At 34.9% G+C, this 20,461-nt stretch overlaps 1 protein-coding gene across 5 annotated transcripts in view; it reads right to left on the bottom strand.

The window, feature by feature from the left end:
- The window catches only part of SOX6 (SRY (sex determining region Y)-box 6), a 532,017-nt gene that overhangs the window by 144,716 nt on the left and 366,840 nt on the right, over nt 1–20,461 (bottom strand). For all 5 annotated transcript variants that reach the window (XM_011999550.1, XM_011999552.1, XM_011999551.1 and 2 more), the window contains exon 7: nt 155–275. In XM_011999550.1, coding sequence (XP_011854940.1) covers nt 155–275 — 121 coding nt within the window. The remainder of the gene's footprint in view (nt 1–154; nt 276–20,461) is intronic.

Raw genomic sequence — 20,461 nt, 5'->3', positions numbered from 1 at the left:
CCCGCTCTTCCCAATTCTAATTTTACTTTAAAATAAGCTTTTATGATATTTTTATTCATAGTTCCCTCACATGCTCCTGTGTTTGTTGGAGTACTAAGCAAAAACATGCAGATCTGAGCATTTCCAAAAGAATGTTAAATCCCTCTCTACTTACCTGGTTTGTATGTTATTCCAGGGGGGAAGAGGAATCCCTGTTGGGCAGCAGCAGCTGCTGCCAGGGTCCGCTGGTCATGTGGAAAAATTGGGATCATGAGCGGAGGCATGTGACCCTGAACCTGCTAAACAGAAGAGAGCCTATGATCAGACAGGGAGCAAATGTATGCCAAGAAGAATTTGTTTTTCACTCCTGGTAGTGTGCTGGTACCCACACAGCCACCCACCTCTAACCTCATTCCAAATCTGCAATCTGAGAAAATTCAGTAAAAATTCACCAAATCTCTTTTCTGAGATGCTAATAGCATACCGAAGACGTAACTTCATTGTGAATTTGCCTCGTCGCTGCTTCCACCAAACTGTGGTTAATGGTTTTCCTTTCTCTTGACTTTTTTCCCTTTTATTTTTTCTTTTAAACAAAGAACTGGAAGAAGTAAGTTTGCCTCTTTTCTAGTACTGTACAATGTTGAGAGGTTTTGCCCTTTCACCTGCTTTGCATTCTGTGCTTTCTTTCAAAAACAGTATTTAGTATCCATGGTCAGAAAATAATGTCTAATTGTTATATATTCTAAAAGCTGCATCTCCCCAGTTTAGGTATCTTATTTCAAAGCCTCACGGCATTATGTTAAACATATAGCTCTTCAGATTTAAGGCTACTACATCTTGGCTCCCAATTAAAGTAATATTCTTTGCCATACACACCTTGATGTAACATATAAATTGCTTGTCTGGCTAAACAGTTTTACAGCTTTATGCACTACCATGTAGCTCAGTAATTATGGAGTTGTATTCAGAGAGCATTTCATAATAAATCCTACTATATCAAATTTCATTTGACCTCAATAAATGTATCAAAGAGCACAAAAATGCAAAATAGAAAAATCTTTACTCTATATCAGTATTTGTATTCCATATAAAGAAAATAAGAGCTATGACAGAATCACGCTTGTGAAAATTACATTTTAATTTCCTAGCTCCCTTCTTTACTCTACGTATGCTGCCCGAATTCCAGGACAGCATGACAGGAAGGTTTTGTCCTGGCTTTAGGGCACAGTTTTATAGGTTGAATACAGGACTTTTCTTATTTAAAGACCAAAACTAAGATATGCCCAAAAAATTATCTTTAAGTTCAAACAGGGTATTTAGCCTTTTCACTGGTATAAAAAGGCTACATTATATCTTATTTAAGATACAAACCTTTACCAGTAATTCTTCTAACCCCAAACCCTTCCCTGTCTAAATTCCTAAATCTTCTCTTTAGGCAAAATTCCATACACTGGCTAATGACCCTGTTTAATTAGCACTGACTTGCCTTGTCCTGTCCCTATTCCCTTCATAGCCAGGGACACAGTGCAAAAACTGCTTCTGTGTGGGTCTAAGAGGTTTCATTTTCCAACAGTTTTTCTCTAGGGAAAGCCCTAAGATGTGGGTTAATAAAGGGCAAGCAAAAAATAAACACTTTACAGGATTTTTCTGAATTCATTTCTCAAGAAAATCAACTTATAATAAAAAGGTCTTTGTGCAATTACTACCTTGCCAGTGGGGCGTGAAAGAAACTAGCTTTGAGCAGCTATTTCTTCCATTTTAGCTGAGGTAAGCCCAAGTTTCGTACATTAGAGTACAAACTAAGCCTGCTTAAATTGGAGCTGATCCCCTAGTGCCCAGGTCTTGCCTTTAACCCTGAAGAAAAGCACTGGGCTTGCTGTTGAACTCCAGCTTGTCGGACCCTGATGCAAACCTGAGATGTCAGAAACGAGGGCACTATTCTATGCCAGAAAATAAGACACAGTATTTTTGTATATGGGTTACAATTGTTTGGTACAAGAGTACATCAAAGGAAATAATTTCATTTTCCTCCAGAAATATGGCCCTAATATGTACCTAAAATATAGCACGGATGGCTTATACTCTAAAAAGGGAGAATAAGAAAGTGAGGAGTCTGGATATTATATTTATTTATTGTTTCTTTCATTTCAAAAACATTTATTATGTTATTATTGAGAAGTAGCTGAAGATGTTTGAATATTTAGCTTGAGAGATAAAAGAGGTAAGGTTATCTTCAAATACTTGAAAGAATAATGTATGGAAGAAGGATTGGATTAAGACTGAATGGTTAACAGAGGGCAGAACTAGGCTCAAAAGAAGAAATTTCATGGAAATGAAATTCAAAGAACTTTCTAGTAATAAACTATTCTATAGTCACTCTGAGTAAAGAGATGGTATGTATCTTTTCCCTAGAGATGGTCAAGTAAAGAAAGGCTGTATAACCCCATATGTTAGAGATATGTAAAGCAAACACACAACGAAAAACCTGATTATGTAATAACCTTATGGCCTTCTCAACTTTATAATTCTATGATTGTTTAAAAATCAACATTACGATGATAGTGTGATTACAACAATTCCTTCATTCATTTATTATGCATTTATTTATTGAGGATTTACTAGGTGCCTTTAAAGGCCTTGTTGGCAAAAAAGTCTGAACTTAAATCTATATGCTGCTATTTTCTTGACTGTGTAATCTTGAACAGTTACTTAATTGTTCTGAGTCTATTTCTCATGTAAAAACTGAAGCTAATTATACTACCTTACATGATTATTGTGAGGACTAAACAGACAATAAAAGTAACTCTTGTGTCACAGTACCTGACATAATAGTAATGCAATATCACAGTAAATCCTTGTTAGATCCTTGTTCTTTTCTTATATGGTTTGCATATTCAGGGCTAGAAATTATCAAATTACTGATAAAACAAGCAATAAAACAAGCAATAGTTGATCTTACTCATAACTCTACTTTAAGAAAGAAAACATGAGCCAACTAAATAATTCAGTTTGGCAGGCAGAGGCTTGTCATGCTTAGCAGACAACATGTCTCACAGAGCATTATCCCATCCCAAGTATCTAGAAAACCATGAGAAAGAAGAGGTGGGAATACATGTTCATTTGAACATGTATTTGGGGTTCTTTGGTGTTATTTATTTAATAGCATCTTAGAATGAAAACATTATTTTATATTGGTCACCCAAGCTCTTCAGATCATGAGACAACAGAAAAAGGTCAATAGCAATTAGAAACCAGACTTTAATTCTTGAATCTTAGTGTCTTAAGTTACTCCTTTTGTAACTTTCCATCTTCATGATATAACTAACCAAACTCTCGGGTTCATTTTTAATGCCAAAGAGCTGTAGGTGTTTCATATTAACATAAGCTGTAAGAATTTAGGTAAATTTATTTCTGTTCATCATACTCTGCAAAGAAAGCTATGTTAGAAACTCCAAATACTAAATATTAGCCCAGAGGCTATTCGATAACTTGAGAGACAAAGTAAATAAGCAGGAGGTCAGAGGACATTGTGAAAGCAAGAGTAATGATAGAAACATAGAGTTGGAATAGAACTTGGAGATGACCTAACCTAGCAGTTCTCAAAGTGTGGTACCTGACCAGCAGCATCAGCAATATCTAGGAAGATTTTTAAAATGCCAATTCTTAAACTCTACCCCATACCTACTGAATCAGAAAACTCTGGAATTCAGTCCAACTAATTAAATTTTAGGCTAAAATTTAATTTAGGACAGTGATTCTCAAACTTTAGTGTGGAACACAATAATCCACAGGGCTTGTTAGAACACACATTGCTTCCTTCTCTCCCCGTGCTCTCTGTCAAGAGTCTTTGAATCAGTAGATCTGAGGTAGGGGTCTGAGACTGTACATTTCTAAAAAGTTACCAGGTGTAGCTGGGGCTGCTGGTCCAGGAGTCATTCTTTGAGAATCACTAATCTAATCCAAAGCTCACAATTTACACATAGGAAAACAGGGGGCTAGAGAAGGTAAAAGATATAAGCCTAAGGTTACAGTGTCATGACACAGCTGGATCCAGAGTCCAGAAAGGCTAATCACCCTGTCCAGGGCTTTTTCCATTACATCAGATGGACTTCAGTGATAGAAAAGGGAGAAATCACTGGCTGCACTGTTTTGGCAAAGAAAACCTGGAAGTCTCCAGCTGAAAATAATTTTGTGTTTCAGCAGCATATTGCTGGAGTTTGGATACTATGAATGTTGTTCAATTTTCAATAATTTCCTTCCTTCCTTTCTATCTTTATTTTATTTTACACAGAACACACTGATCTCAGTATTTACCATCATTAATTCCAGTAGTTTGTTACAATACATTGATTAGCAATGATCATTTTGTTCCAAGGAATAAAATTGACTTTAACTTATTTTAAGTAAAACAATAAACTTATTTTAAGTAAAACGATGTAAAAATGCCAAGTACTCTTTATTAAAGAGAAGCCAGAATATTCAGTAGCTAGTTAGACTCTAGCCTGAGAAAAGGTGATTAAAAGTTCTTCTTATGTCTAATTACATAAGTAATAATTAATAGTAATGATGATGATAATGATGATGATGATGACCACAGCAGCTAATAGTTTTCCATGTTTTCTATATGTCAAGCACTGGAAAAGTGATTTACATACTCTATCTCATTTAATCCTCAAAACCCTGTAAAGTACTTACTATTATTACACTTATTCATTTAATGAGAAAAACAAAGCCATGTGAGGTTAAGTAACATAACCAATTAAAAAGCGACAGAGTCAGGACTCAAGTCCAGATATGTCAGGGTCAAAGTTTGTACTTTTAATACCATATTATATTAAGCATGAAGTCATCTTTTGAAAAACAGATCGAAGATAAGGAATATGATTATTGGTGATAGTAATATAATTATAGGTTTGCATGTGGTTGTAATAAAGAATACAGAGAGATCACATGGATCCTTAATCCAGTTTCCCCAAATGATAACATCTTGCAAAACTATAGTATGATAACACAACCAGAGTACTGATATTGATACAATCCAACAATCTTATTCATAGTTACCTAGTACAAGGGTCTCCAACCTCTGGGCCATGGACCAGTATCAGGTCTTGGCCTGTTAGGAACTGGACCACATAGCAGGAGGTGAGCAGTGGGCAAGCGAGCATTACCGCCTGAGCTCTGCCTCCTGTCAGATCAGCTGTAGCATTAGATTCTCATAGGAGCACCAACCCTATTGTGAACTGCGCATGTGAGGGACCTAGGCATGCTCCTTATGAGAATCTAATGCTTGATGATCTGTGGTGGAAAAGTTTCATCTTGAAACCATCTCCCCTTCCCTACCCAGTCTGTGTAATAACTGTCTTCCACAAAACTGGTACCTGGTGCCAAAAAGGTTAGGGATGGCTGCCCTAGTGTGTTAAAGAAATTATGTCTTTAAAACAAGCAAAGGCAGTTGGGCACGGTGGCTCATGGCTGTAATCCCAGCACTTTGGGAGGCCGAGCCGGGTGGATCAAGAGGTCAAGAGATTGAGACTATACTGGTCAACATGGTGAGAACCCCATCTCTACTAAAAGTACAAAAATAAGCTGGGCATGGTGGTGCGTGCCTGTAGTCCCAATTGCTTGGGAGGCTGAGGCAGGAGAATCGCTTGAACCCAGGAGGCAGAGGTTGCAGTGAGCCAAGATCATGCCACTGCACTCCAGCCTGGTGAGGGCGAGACTCCATCTCAAACAACAACAACAAAACAAACAAACAAACAAAAAGAAACAAGCAAAGGCAACAAGGGTCTATCAATACTTCTAAATGCCATCTTCTACAGAATGCTCATCAATACGATCCAATGCAAGTGATATTCACAGAACGTATAAATTACAGCAACAACTTTTCCCTTTCATAGCTTTCCATTTATTATACTTACTAAAAGAGTGTTGGTTGAATGTGGAACAGAAATGGAAAGCGGGGGGGCAGAGCAAGATGGCCGAATAGGAACAGCTCCAGTCTCCAACTCCCAGCGCCAGCGACACAGAAGACTGGTGATTTCTGCATTTTCAACTGAGGTACTGGGTTCATCTCACTAGGGAGTGCCAGAATATCAGTGCTGGTCAGCTGCTGCAGCCCGACCAGCGAGAGCTGAAGCAGGGCGAGGCATCGCCTCACCTGGGAAGCTGTCTCTTATACACATCTAGATGTGTATAAGAGACAGAGTATACATATGTAACAAACCTGCACATTATGCACATGTACCCTAGAACTTAAAGTATAATAATAATAATAATAAAAAGAAATGGAAAGCAAGAGCAGGGTAAGGGGAAAAGACAAGAAAAGAGGCTTGGTGGCCACCTAAGAATCACGCAAGCATCCAGGATATTTTACTTTTATGGAAGTTGCACATTAAAGTCACTGCACTGAGTGCCAGTGCTTAGGGCAGATAAAGAATTCTGAAGATACAGAAAAGCCCCATCCTGCTATGAAGAATGTAATCCTGCCTTTCCCCTACTTTCCCATCATCCCGTTTTCCCATTTGGTGACATGCCAGGAAAGGCAATCACATTGGAAACAGCAACCCCCAAAAATATTCTACTAAGAATAAAAAATAACAGAATTCTCCTCACTCCATCAAAGACTGACCAGTCTCCACATGTCTTTTCCAAGTTATCAAAATTTCAAATAGCATCTTTTTTTCTTGAAAGTGTAACATTCCCAAATCACAAATTCAGAGATTATTTAATTATCCTATAAATGAAGAAGTAAAACTGATTTTGTTAGCACAAAGAGCAAAACTAGATGTGGCCAAAATATATCTCTGAGCATGAAAACTGTGTTATTTTTATCGCTTTGAAAGTAAGCACTATCTGGCTGGGTATGTCACCTGAATGACTACCAAGTAACCAGAAACTCCATCACAGGTGAAGTTTAGTGTATCATGAAAGGAATAAACTACCCCAAAGCACAACTGTCCATTAATTCTAAACTTCCACAATCCCTGACCAAAGTGTTTCCCTTTTGGAGAGGGTGGGGAACATATTCCTGATCAAATAGGCTACATGCCCAGATATTTTAATTGTTAGGGTGTTCCTCACATCTTTCAGAGAATCAAGACAGCAGCAGATGTGTGTGAAACACTTAAGTTCTTTATCTTCCAATTCTTAAAACAGCATTGTTGCATCAACACTTATCCCCTTTGTTTTCTCTGTGCTAAGTTGTTGATGATGCCATTTTTTGCCATCTGCCCCAGAACTTCATTAAAGATACATGAATGGGCTAACTGGCCTGATATCTTGTGAGGAACAGGTGCTATTGTTTGTCCCCGAAGACTTGCAGTAAAGATATGACTCAGAATACTTGAGAAAGAGCATCTGCATCAGTCAGTCAGAGAGCAACTTGGCAGAGACCTGGCTACGTGCTAATATGCAAACAGAGTGACACTCGGGGGGGCTCATTTTCTCTTTCATGAAGATTATTTAACTTTTTTTAGTGATGGGAAATAAGTATTTGTAGTGAAAATCATGTGCATATTAATGTCTATTACTGAGTTAAAGACAGTGCAAAAATGAAGATTTTTAAATACTTTATCTCTAGAAAATAATTCCTTATGTGATTTAATTGAAGGAAGCTTCTTAAACTGTTGAAAGAAATGTTTCCAATGTGTGTATACCATGACAGAGAGGGAGGGAAAGAGAGAAAATAGAGAGTTCGGAAAAAGCGATCTTGGGAGAGAGAGAGAGACATGCAAGAAGTGCAGACAGAAACGGGATGGGGATCAGTTTTCGAAATGACCATATTCTTTATTGCAAAGAATAGCTGACTCATTTGCATGAAGTATTACCACTGTAAAAGCTGCAGCATCTAAAGCAAAAGAAATGAAGTCCCCAGAAAACTCATAGGAAAAGCCTTCAAGGTCAGAAATGTGTCTTCCCATCGCTGAAAAGTGCATGGAAATCCACAGTATATGGACTTTAGTTAATTCTGGAGGTTAGGAGGAAAAACATCTCACTCGATAGGATAAATTCATGCCTTAACAGAAATGCTTTTAGTCTCAAACTTTTTGTTAAAATCTTTCTAAAATGTTAATATCTTACTTTGCCCTTTCTTAGAAAGCATAATGCAGTAGTCAACATACTGAACAACTTCTCTTGGTTGGCCACAGCCTTAAGTACACAAAGAAGCCTTAAATTGTATACTGCGTTATTTGCTGTTCACTAATTCATAAATCACAAATCATCTCTTAGCAAGTAAGTTGACTGTCCCAAATGGCCTGTGCCATTTATATTTCTATATAACCTGTTGCTCTTATTACAAGCCTAAGAACATAGTAGATATTTTGTATTAACTGATCAATAGCTGAGAGCCAACGAACTAGGACCTCAGATCTGGTCTTCTGACCACCAATTTTCATAGGGTAGAATTGTCAATGCAACTACAAAAGGTATGGAGTTGTAATCATTCTCATTCCAGAAGAGAACTTAAAAATGACTTTTAAATACATCTTGATATAATCTTGTTTGCTCTTCATGTGTCTTATGTAGCAAATCTATGGCTGCTACCGCTAATTATATCAAATTCTGATTCCAGAGAATTTAGCTAGCCCAACAGGAGAATACTAGAATCCTATCAAGAGCAAATTTAGGACACACATTTTCTAGAGCATTTGAGAACAGAGTCCCATCTTCCCAGGTGTATTCCACCATCCAATGGGTATACATTGTACAAACAATGTAACTGCATTCAGAAGAGGATCCAGCTTTGTTTGCTTCTGTTTGTTTGTTTGTTATTTGTTATTGGCAGGCTATTCTCGCTTCCCCCACCCCTTTCGGTCTCTCTCCCTCCCCTCTGTCTCTCTCTGCCCTCCCCCTCCCCCTCTCTCTCTTCTCTCTCTCTCTCTCTCTCTCATAACTTCTCCTCTTCCCTCTTCGTCTTTCCTTTCTCAGGTCCCATCAGGATAAGATACAAAACACTTTGTCAACCATTGTTAATATACATCTCTAATATAATGTAATGTGTTCCCAGGATTTGGCATGCTATTCCCAGCACTCTTCAAAATTCTCATTAAATGGCCAAGTAAACTCCTTAAAAAGTAGAATGAATTCAAGATGTTATAGTTTAAAAGCATCCTTTTACAACCTCAGGATTTGGTCTTCAAAGTCATATATTTTAGTTAAAACATTAATAAACAGCTAACTTCACATTTATATATATACACACTTTTCTGTATAAATATATTATACTTCAATAAAAAGTTGGTTTAAAGCAAAAGAAAAAAATTGGTCCAGTAAGTGAGTTCTCTTTTCTAATTTAGATTATTTAATATACTAAACAAAATATCTAAAATACTCACAGAAGAAATGAAAAACATATATCTTGTCACTAGTTTTACTATGTCCTTGCCCAACTACCAAGAGTAAAACATGCAAACAAAGCAGTTTCATTTGCTGGGTTGGTGCTTTACCACAGCTATTTAAAATCCACTTCATAGTCTAGCACTTTCCAACTCTATTCCATAGTTGCACAGGAAAGAAATAATCTTTGTAAGTAAGAATACAATGATTCTATCAGGTCAACGGTGCATGTTTTAAAAATCTTCAGGTATATATTCTGAGAGAAATGTTAATAGCCCTGAAAGGGCCAATCCTGTCCTTTGTGTTAACATCCCTTTTTGTATTCTCAGCATACCGTGTATACTAAGCATACTCTCAGCATACTGTATGTACTCACTTTATTTGCATTTTTTTAAATGGACAAATATCTCATTAATCTTCTAGGATCATATGTAGTCAAAAGTCATTACTTTATTTCTCATTCATTTGTACATGCTCTATTTAATATTGAATTTTCAGAGAAAAGAACATGGATTTAGCACTAACATAATCTTAATTCCTAGTATCTCTTACTTATTTGTCCCCTTATTCCATAAAATGAAGAGCTCAATACTTATACAAATAAAAAGTTAGTTTAGACCTATTAGACTCCTGAGAAACATGCTACTCCAAAAGAGAAGGCAGCAGTGCTTGTCTTAATTCAACTCTTCAACAGCCATTTATTGAGAACCTATCACTATATACCTGGTTCTGTGCTGGGCAGTAGAAATATAAAGGTGCCTTAAAGACCTCCATAGCCTTGTTTTTCCAGGTAGTGGTACTAGGTTTGTTCTCACTTACATGTTAGTACAAATTATCCAGTTTTCAGTTTACTTTGGAAAAAGGTCAACAGAGAAAGTTTTGCTTAAAAAGAAAACCAAATTATAGCAAAAATTCCATTAAGTATCATTCTACACTCTATCTATGGTCTACACCCCAGAAAAATATTGAGAGTACTTTTGAAAACATAAGTCATATTTCTTTATAAAAAGGATGATAAATGTTAATTAAATGTGTTTAAATTATCTTACTATGTTTTAAGAAACTCTCACCAGGAGGGAAATAGAATATCCTGGCCATAAAGAAATTAATAAAACATGCTATGCAAAAGTAAAATTTATGATTCATTTGGAATTAGATCTCTACCACCTTTTCAATCCATACAAATGCATAATCTTGTCAATTAAATATTATTGTTAAGGTCTAGTAGTATGTTAAAATCACTTTAAAGTGCAACTAAGGAAAATTCATGTGTGTTTATTACTCCTTAAGGATCTATTAGTGGGTATTTTATTCAGATTCGTGCTGTAAAATCTGCATAAACTCAGCATATTGTTATCCCCATGTGTGCATTTGTTTGGTTAAAGCAGAACAGCAAATCTCAATTTTTGCAACTTCTGGAAAAGTCAAGAGAGCTAAAACAGTCTTAATTTTAATAAGATACAAACAGTTATCACTACAGAAGTGAAGAGTTGACTATTATGCAAATAGTCACAGTTAGTGGTCACCAGGCCATCACAGAAGACTGAACTAGTCAATTACTTTAGCTATTTCTGAAGACTAGTGAAGATGAATGTTTCCTATTCTACCCTATCTTATTTCCAGAGAAGTATGAAACATATTAGAGACTAATGATTGTCATTCCTAAATAGAAGCCCCATTAAATACACAATGATCAACATGTTTTACCAAAATGAAAATTATTTTTTTCAAATTTTGTATAAATGCCATTTAAATATGATAATATTTGTGAAGAATATGGCATTCCTTTCTTTGTAACAACCAAATTCAGATATCAACCTTTCATAAACTTTTGACCCGCAATGAAGGCAATCTGGCTTTTACCTCTGAAGTATTTTATGCAACCTTATTCTGTTAGCAATGACCAGAGCTCAATTATTAAATTCCTCATCCAGAAATGCAGGTTTACATCTTAAACTATGGGTCTTGTTAAAATTATGCACAAGTAACTTAAAGGCAAGGATTTTCTATCTCTCAAGGGCTCTGTAAAAGACTTTGCACAGAGTAGGGGCTCAACAAATATTTGCTATATAAATGCATTCAAGAATTTGTATTCTACGTTATTTAAAAATGGAGCCATAGCAATTCTGATGGTTTTTTAATCTGCTGAATCAAGTCAAAGTCCATTCACCATTTACAATTCTTAAATGGAGGCAAATCTAGTCCAAACATATTTCCTTATAGTGATCTTTTCTTTTGGCTCTGCTGTGGTCTAACTTTGAAGTTCACCAGTTGGTAAGAAAATATAAAAATTGACTTTATTAATTTAAAGAGTTTTTAATGGCTGAGTACTCCTAGTACATCTGTTGAAATTCCTCTATAGTATCATTTAGAGATGCCTCTAAGCTTCTTTAATATTTCATCATCATCAAATATAATCCTCACTGACAGAATGATAAGATACTCTCACCCAAAGAGACAAGAATACAGTTTTCCAAAGTAATAATATTTAAAAAGTTGTTATATCACTGTGAGCTTATTATGCAATACTGAATGAATGTCAGAAAAGCATTTAAACATCAGCTATCATGGAGAGCAGAAGCAGTTTCATCACGAGCAAGAAGGCCTGCGAAACATAGTGTGGCAACTCTAACTAGGACATAAATAAGATGTCTAAGCTATTGACAGCTGGGGCTCAGCCATGGCAAATTGTCCCTCCTTGGAAGTATCAGTGAAAGACAGTACCTGTACATACGATTGGGGGGCAGGGAGATAAAGTAAGGCAATGTTTATAAAAACTAGACACCAAGGAAAGGTATAAACAGTAACTATAAACCCAAGTCAAATAGCCTTCAGGTTTTCAATCTTTATCACAGTCTAGTCATTGTAGAGTACAAAACTAATGATGTGCACAGTAGTGTCATTTTGGAGCATAACCTGCAACCCCTGCCTTCCACTCCCAGCATGTACATTACACACACACACACACACACACACACACACACACTCCTATACCTGCTATCTCCATTTAATGAACAAGTTGATGCTGAAGATGATTATAAGGATAAGCTAACATGCTGATTTTTAAAAAGCAATTTTCTTTAATTTTATACTTTTATTTAGTGCTATTTTCATATGAAATAACTTAGATACAATAAGGAAATGTCCCTATTAAAGATAAGGTACAAACTCCCTAACCTAGGCTGCCCCTCCACAAGATGTTCTTAACATACCCCTGAATCCTCTTTGCCTACTACCCTTTACCACAATGTTTCTCCATTTGCTTTCAATAGTTCCTAAGTCTTTGTTCTTACCACATTTTCGCTGTTACAAAGAACAACAAGTCAATAGCATTGTTTAGGACTAATAAGCAGCAACCCAATACAATCAATAACTCAATGCAATCACAGCTGAAAAAGAATGCAAAGTCAAGCCCAAAGAGAAGTGTAAGGATAGTGGTTCACTCAGGTCAAGAGACAGAAATACTCAGAATTCAAAACGGGAAATGCATACATTGAAACTTTCACATGTTCTTAAAGAAATCATAGGAAGGAAGGAAGGAAGTTTATTTAAGTAAAGTTATTTAACTAATTGCCATTATTCTCTACTCTCCAATTCTCCAATAGCTACAGTAATAACTGTATTTTTCCTACTGGAAATTAGGATACAGGGAAAGAAGAAGGGTAGAAAAGTTCACATGGTTATTACAGAACATATATTTAACATTAGGTCTGTTCTGTTCTAGAATATTCAGCACTTATAGTACAATACCCATGATATGTGAATCACATGGAAAAGCATCAATCCACAGATTTAAATTTTTGGCTTTGGGTAGCTTGTATTACAACTTGAACTCCCAAGAATGTAGTTACATATCTGTGAACAGGCATTTTCCATGGCCCTAGTATAACATCCACAGTGATCTAAAATTGTGATGATCAAAGCTATAGACTTTTTTTTTAGTTCCACATGACAACTCCCCCAAATGAATGACACAAAGTCCAGTTTTGATTCTCTTTAACTCTTCTTGATTTAACATTTTAAAAGGCTGGGTTAGCTCCTTTAATACTGTGCTATGACTGTAGTTTTCATGGTAAAATAAGGAGTTGAATCTATATAGAAATTATCAGCCAATAACAATAGGTCTTTGTCCAGCTGTGACTACTTCCCTGCTCTACAACCAGTCCTTATCTGGCTTAGGAAATGCCTGTTTTAACTGACAGGTAGGAGATTAAATCTACAGCTGCTGAAACACAATCTCAGCTCTGTTAGATAGGCTTTCATTGAAAAGCACTACAAACACATAATTTGTTTATGTTGTACCAGCAATCTCTGACAAAGCAGACTGTCTAGCTGAGACAAATGTGGTTAAACCCATTTATTGTATTATTTCTGCTACACAGAACAAGCTCTTAAAACACAGAAACTAGACAAGGCACAAAGCTCTAGTTGCCTAAAGAAATCAAGAATAGATGACTTCTTGTTTCATTAGCCCTTTTTATACAGAAAGCATGTTCTCCCCTGGAAAACATCTATTCCAATTTATCTTTTAAGTGGGTGGTTCAATTATGTTTATGCTTTCTATTTTTAAAGTTTCTTTTGTTCCTGCCAGCATAAACAGGCATAAAATCACCTAATCATGGAATATCTCTAGATTTAAGAACATGATGAATATTTATAACAAGTGCTATATCACCCCCTCAAAAATACCCATAATGATACATTCTGATAACAATCCAACCTCTTTCAATATTTATTGCAAATTCTTATCATGTTATTTGATTTCTTTATTTCACTTGATGGAAAAATAGCTTTGTAACTCAAAGAATATGAATAGTAGTTTCTTTAAAATTAAGAAGTTATACACAGAAATACCTAATTTTATAAAATAAATATTAATGGGAGAGATTTTTAACAACAACGAAAGCTGTTAGTCAAGTGATCGTGAATTACTTGCCCCAAGTTAATATTAACTAGAAACTGATTTTGCTGTTTTTGCACTTAAAATCTATCCTTCATGTATACTTACTCACCTCTAGCATTCTGAATATACTGTGTATACATAACTGTAAAATTGGTAATACTGAAGGTTAAAGTCTTTACCTACATTTATTAAGTTCTAAAAATTATGCCCAAATATAACAAAACAACAGATGGTACATAATGTGATTTAAAAATAAGAAAACAGATGCTATAACTCAAACTTGTCAAAAATGTTAGGGAGAATGGTATAATAAACATAAAGATTACAAAACTGTATTTGAAACATGGCCAAAAGGATTATTGTTAGCCACTCTGGAACATGTCATTATTCCCTAAAATCTTATTTTATTTCTCCTTAATCATCATCATAAAACTGGAAAGGGAGAAAATAATATTCCAAGTTGGAACATACATGCCACTTGGAACTCTGAGTTAGTCTTAAAATATAGAAAGTGTGTAATAAACAAGCTGAATCCATGGGGTCTCCCTCAAACAGCATGGATAATGAGGGGAATCCATAACAGACATAAACAAACCCAGAAAGATGTCTAGACCCCACATCATTATGTATGATATATGCCCAAAATATATGGACATACATTTGAATGTTCAAATTCAAACTTGGCTTCTATTAGACTGATTCAGTCACAGCATGTGGTTTCTTTAATAAACAAACCTTACTGTTAGAAAATATTGGGAACTCAAATCATGTATTATGTCCCAGCTAGTTAAAGATGTGGTGCTTTAATGTCCTATATCCCTTGAAGCTTTCTAACAACAGACTGTAAATAACAAAGGAAAACTACATCCTAGAAAAGCATATACAAGTCTTAGATTTTTATATTACAAGTTGAGAGCAAATACTATACAAAGCTAGGATTTCAACATATGTTCAAGAGAAAATATACATTTCCCATTAAAAATTAGAACTAGGTTTAACAATGTGGACTTTGGTTTATATTTTTCATAATGCTTAAGGATGCTGAATACATTCACATAAAAATGTAATGATGATTATTTGTCTCACTACAGTAAGTTCTTTGCCATGTTTGACATATACATATATGTATAATATTCATGTATTTAGCTCGCCTTAAAATCACAGCCTTTTAGAACTGCAATAGTTTTAGAAAGCCACTTTTCCAATACCTTAATTTTAAACATAAATGCCAGATAAATGGCTTATAATAAAGGTAAGGCCCAAAGAGAAGTGACTTGCCAAGGTCACAGAACTTGAGAATGACCAAACTAAAACTGGTCTTTAGTCTCCAGTTTACTTATCTCACAAAATCAGAAAATCAGATTTTCAGGGATAGAAATGATTTAGAGACTATGTAATCTGGTGATTCTAACCTGGAGAGAAGCTCTAGTGAGCTTTTTCTGAAATATATATATGTCTTCTCCTTCCCTACCCGGAATATGGCTTAGGCCTAACAACTATGTTTGACAGACGAAATACTTGAGGCACATAGGGATAGTGTGATTTGTCAATGGTGACATAACCTGGTGACTAGATACGCGAATTCCAAGTTCAGGGATTTTCATTTTTGTTTCCCAGTTTTCTTTATCTTTTTTTTTTCTTTTTTTTTTTGCGACGGAGTTTCGCTCTTGTTGCCCAGGTGGGAGTGCAATAGAGTGATCTCGGCTCACTGCAACCTCCGCCTCCCAGATTCAAGCAATTCTCCTGTCTCAGCCTTCCGAGTAGCTGGGATTATAGGCATGTGCCGCCATGCCCCGCTAATTTTTCTTTTTTTTTTTTTTTTTTTTTAGTAGAGACGGGGTTTCTCCATGTTGGTCAGGCTTGTCTCGAATTCCCAACCTCAGGTGATCTGCCCGCCTTGGCCTCCCTAAGTGCTGGAATTACAGGCGTGAGCCACCACGCCTGGCCATCTTTATTTCTTTTTTAAGGTAGAACTTGAATACAAACATACCCTCTTTCTGTCCTCAACTTTAGTCTAAATATGTTTTCTTAAACATAAACCTACATCATGTAAAGAGGATGAAAGCAAATCTCACTTCTGGCAAAACTGATACAAAATTTTATTTTCTGATAATTGCCTCTCATCGTCTTTTTTTCCCCACTTCCTATCACAACTTTATATGCCTGTGACATACATTAAAATCAATCTTCTATTATTCTTTTTTAATATGAAAATAATAACTTCTCCACTCACATTCCTCATAATATACAGAGCTTTATAAAGACAGCTTTTAACAAAATATAAATTGAATTATTTTCCCAAGGGTTAAGGTACTAGTTTTAAAAAGCATACAAGTGAGCAGACTCAATGAAGTGTAACTGTATGTAAAAAGGATAAGACGTCATGATCAAGAGAGGTTTATTGTGGGAATGCAAGGTTGTTTTAAACTTTAAAAATCAACCAATATAATTCATCATAATAAGAGAATAAAGGAACAAAAACATAAGGTCATTTCTATAGGTGCAGAAGTAACACTTGAAAAAATTGAACACTTATTCATGATTTAAAAAACATAACTTTCAGCAAACTTAAATAGAAGGAAGCTTCCTCAATCTAATTAAAACTATATTTGAAACACCTACTGCTAACATCATAATCAATAATAGTGAAAGGATCCTTGCTTTCTACCTAAGATCAGACAAAATAGGCAATAATGTCTACTCTCACCACTTCTATTCAATATTGTGGATTCCCTAGCCAGTCCAATAAGCAAAGGGAAATAAATAAAATGCACACAGTGTGGAAAGAAGTGACATTTATTTTATCTGCAAAAAATATAATCATGATCATAGAAAATCTTAAGAATTTTTTTAAAGTGGCCAGAACTAACAGTTAATTAAGCAGTCACAACGTAAAAGGTCAATAACAAAAATAAGTTGGCTCTCTATATACTAGTAATAAACAATTAGAAAAAAAATTATAAATCCATTTATATTAGCATAAAAATAAAATAGAAAATTTTAACCAAAGTTTATAAGACCTCTACACTGAAAGCCATGAAACATTATAAGGACAATGTACAATATGAGGACTATAGTTAGTATTGTATTGTATACTGAAAATTTGCTAAGAGAGTAGAGTGTAAGTATTCTTACCACCCAAAAATGGTAACTATAAAAGGTGATGGGTAGGTTAATTTGCTTAACTGTGTTAGCAATTTCACTATGTTTATGCATATCAAAATAGCATATCATATACCATAAATATATACAATTTTTTGAAAATTACAAAGGAAAATTTTGAAACACTAAAATAAATGGAGACATGTAACATTCATGGAATGAAAGACACAATAGTGTTAAGACAGTAATTCTCCTCAAATTGATTTATAGATTCAACACAACTCAAATCAAAATCCCAGCAGGACATTTTGAATATAGTATGAAGCTGATTCTAAATTTGATATGGAAAAAAATAGTCAAAACAATTAAAAAAATAAAATTGGTCACATATAGTAAGATGTCAAGACTTACCATAATGCCATTTAGGTATTAGGATGGTATTGGTATAAGGATGGACATATAAATCAGTGGAACAGAATACAGAATCCAGAGGTAGATCCACACCTAGGTCGATTGTTTTTCTTAATGATGTCAAGATAATTCAATGGGAAAATGATAATCTTTAAAATAGGCTTTTCTATAAATAGATATCTGTATGGGAAAAAGAAGTCTGGACTTGTATCTTACACACAAAATTTAACTCAAAATGAACTAAAACCTAACCATAAGACCTAAAACTGGAAAACACCTAGAAGAAAACATAAGAGAAAATATTTGTGACATTGCAATAGGCAAACATTTAAAAACAGAACAAAAGCATAAACCAGAACAGAAAAAAAAAATGGCAGAATGGGTGTCATTAAAATTGTAAACTTTGCTCTTTAGAAGACATACTTAAAAAGCTAAGCCACAAAGTGAGAGAAAATATCTGCCAAAAGGAAAAAAAAAAAAAGGACTTGTACTCAGAATAAATAAGAAAAACTGTTACAACTCAATAAGAGTCAAATAAATTCATAAAACTGGAATCAAAGACTTGAATAGACAATTCACAAAAGAAAATATATGCGTGGCCAATAAGTATATGACAGGATGCTCAACATCACCCGTCACCCAAGAAATGAAAATCAAAACCAAAAGATACCCCTGAAATCCACTAGAATGGTAAAAATTTAAAAGATTAATAATTCCAACTGTTGGTGATGATGCAGAACAATTAGAAGTTTCATACATTGTTGGTTGGAATTAAAAATGATATAGCCATTTTCTTTTACAGAAATTTCTTAGAGAAACACAATTTCCATAAAGCCCTACAATTAATCCACTCTTAGCTACACAAGAAAAATGAAAACATGTCTGCATAAAGACTTGCAACATTACTCCTAAAAACCAACAGCTGAAATCAACTCAATGACCATTAACTGGAGGAAGGCTAAACAAATTACAGTAAGTCTATTCTATGGAATACTACTTAGCAATGTAAAGTAACAAAATATTGACATACCCAATAACATGAAAAAATCTAAGAAATATAAGAATAAATGAAATACATCTAACAGAAAAGACTACTTACTGTATGATTCAATTTATAAAAGTCTTAGAAAAGGCAAAAATATAGTGATATCAATTAATAGTCCCAGGGTTTCAATGGGGGATGCTAACTCCAGAGGACACAAGGAAACTCTTTGGGACTAAAAGTTATATATGACTCTACACAACTTCCAGAATTCATCAAACACTTAAAATGGATGAATTATTGTATGTTATTTATATATCCATAAAGCAGGAAAAAAATATTTTTGAAAGTAGAAAAATTCTAAATTGTCCTATAAAGCAGGCATTACTTCATTACTTTCCCATTTTACATATGGGATGACTGCCGTTAAGAAAAATTATGTAATTTATCTAAGACTATACCAAGCAAGTGGCAGAGCCAGAATTCAAGCCTATATTTCAGGCTATAATTTCCAAAATTTTACAACTGTTTCTCAAAAAAAGAAAGAAAGAAAAAGCTTATCTTTGTATCTAGGAAGATGTTGGCGTGATAAAGGTTTTTCTTTTTCTATTGTGGGTAAAGGTGGGTACGTATTAACATCATCTTTAGAAAAAGGGAAAGTCTACTTTAGCATTAAACAGAACAGGGGTTCCATTGGGAAGTCTGGGCTCATTCTGAATCCCTGTTGAGCTATCAGGTTGCCTGTTTTATTTGTTCCATTTATACTAACTTGTCACAATGATAGCCTTGTCCTACCTGCTCTTAGCTTTGAATGAAAAGCAACTTTATATCACAAGGACACACAAAATCCACCAAGTACTGCAAACCTGAGCAGCCTATTCCTTCATCTCACAAGCTGATCTCTCAGAATGGCATAACACTAGCATATAAATGAGCAAAGCAAGAGTAGGCAGATTTCAATCCTTCTTTTATAGTTTTATTTTAATGAACAGTTAAAAAGTATATTATTCATTCAGAGACAGTTGTGATATGGTAAAATATGCCCTGGAATAAGTGAATTGAAGTTAAAAGATCTAACTCAAACCCCAGTACCATAAAAAAATTGCCTAACTTTGGTTTTCTTATTAAAAGAGGGTATTGTGAAGAGAAAACGATGTAAAGTGCTTAGTACATAGTAGACATTATCCAGTGAATTTAAATGTAATCATTTCAAAATAGTTTAGTGCTCTCCTAAACAAATGGGGCACACCCCCTTTTGGAGAGTACTTCAGAATCATCGTGTCTGTGCATATGTATTCTTCATGTTCTCCTTCTCTAGAGATTCATTATGCCCTGAAGGAAAGGGTGGCCCTACCCCACTGCTACAGTTGCTTTTCAAGGAATACATTTTGGGGTGGTAGGTGTATGTGACTTGAGAATCACCAAACCATGTTTGTGAGTGTAGGTAGGAGAAAAAACTCTGAGGAACAGAGCTGGGTCTATGCTATCCTATAAAGGTTTTCCATAAGAACAGCGATTAGAGAAGAATCTCTCAAGACACAAACACCAATATTTTCACTAAAATATCTAAGGGAGGGTAAGAGTAAAGTTTCTGAATTATCTTATCAGGCACAAAAATAAAAGGGACAGACCAAAGACCTAAGGACACATACTAATCTAATTTGAGACTTATGACATTACAACATTGTCATATTATTTTACAGTTTTTTGTTCTGTTTTGTTTTGTTTTTGTTTTTGTTTTTTTTTTT

This window comes from Mandrillus leucophaeus, unplaced genomic scaffold (genome assembly GCF_000951045.1).
Source record: "Mandrillus leucophaeus isolate KB7577 unplaced genomic scaffold, Mleu.le_1.0 Scaffold599, whole genome shotgun sequence".
In the NCBI taxonomy this organism is placed as follows: Eukaryota; Metazoa; Chordata; class Mammalia; order Primates; family Cercopithecidae; genus Mandrillus; species Mandrillus leucophaeus.
Note: the sequence above shows the minus strand (reverse complement) of the source record. Positions and strands in the feature narration are given on the sequence as shown.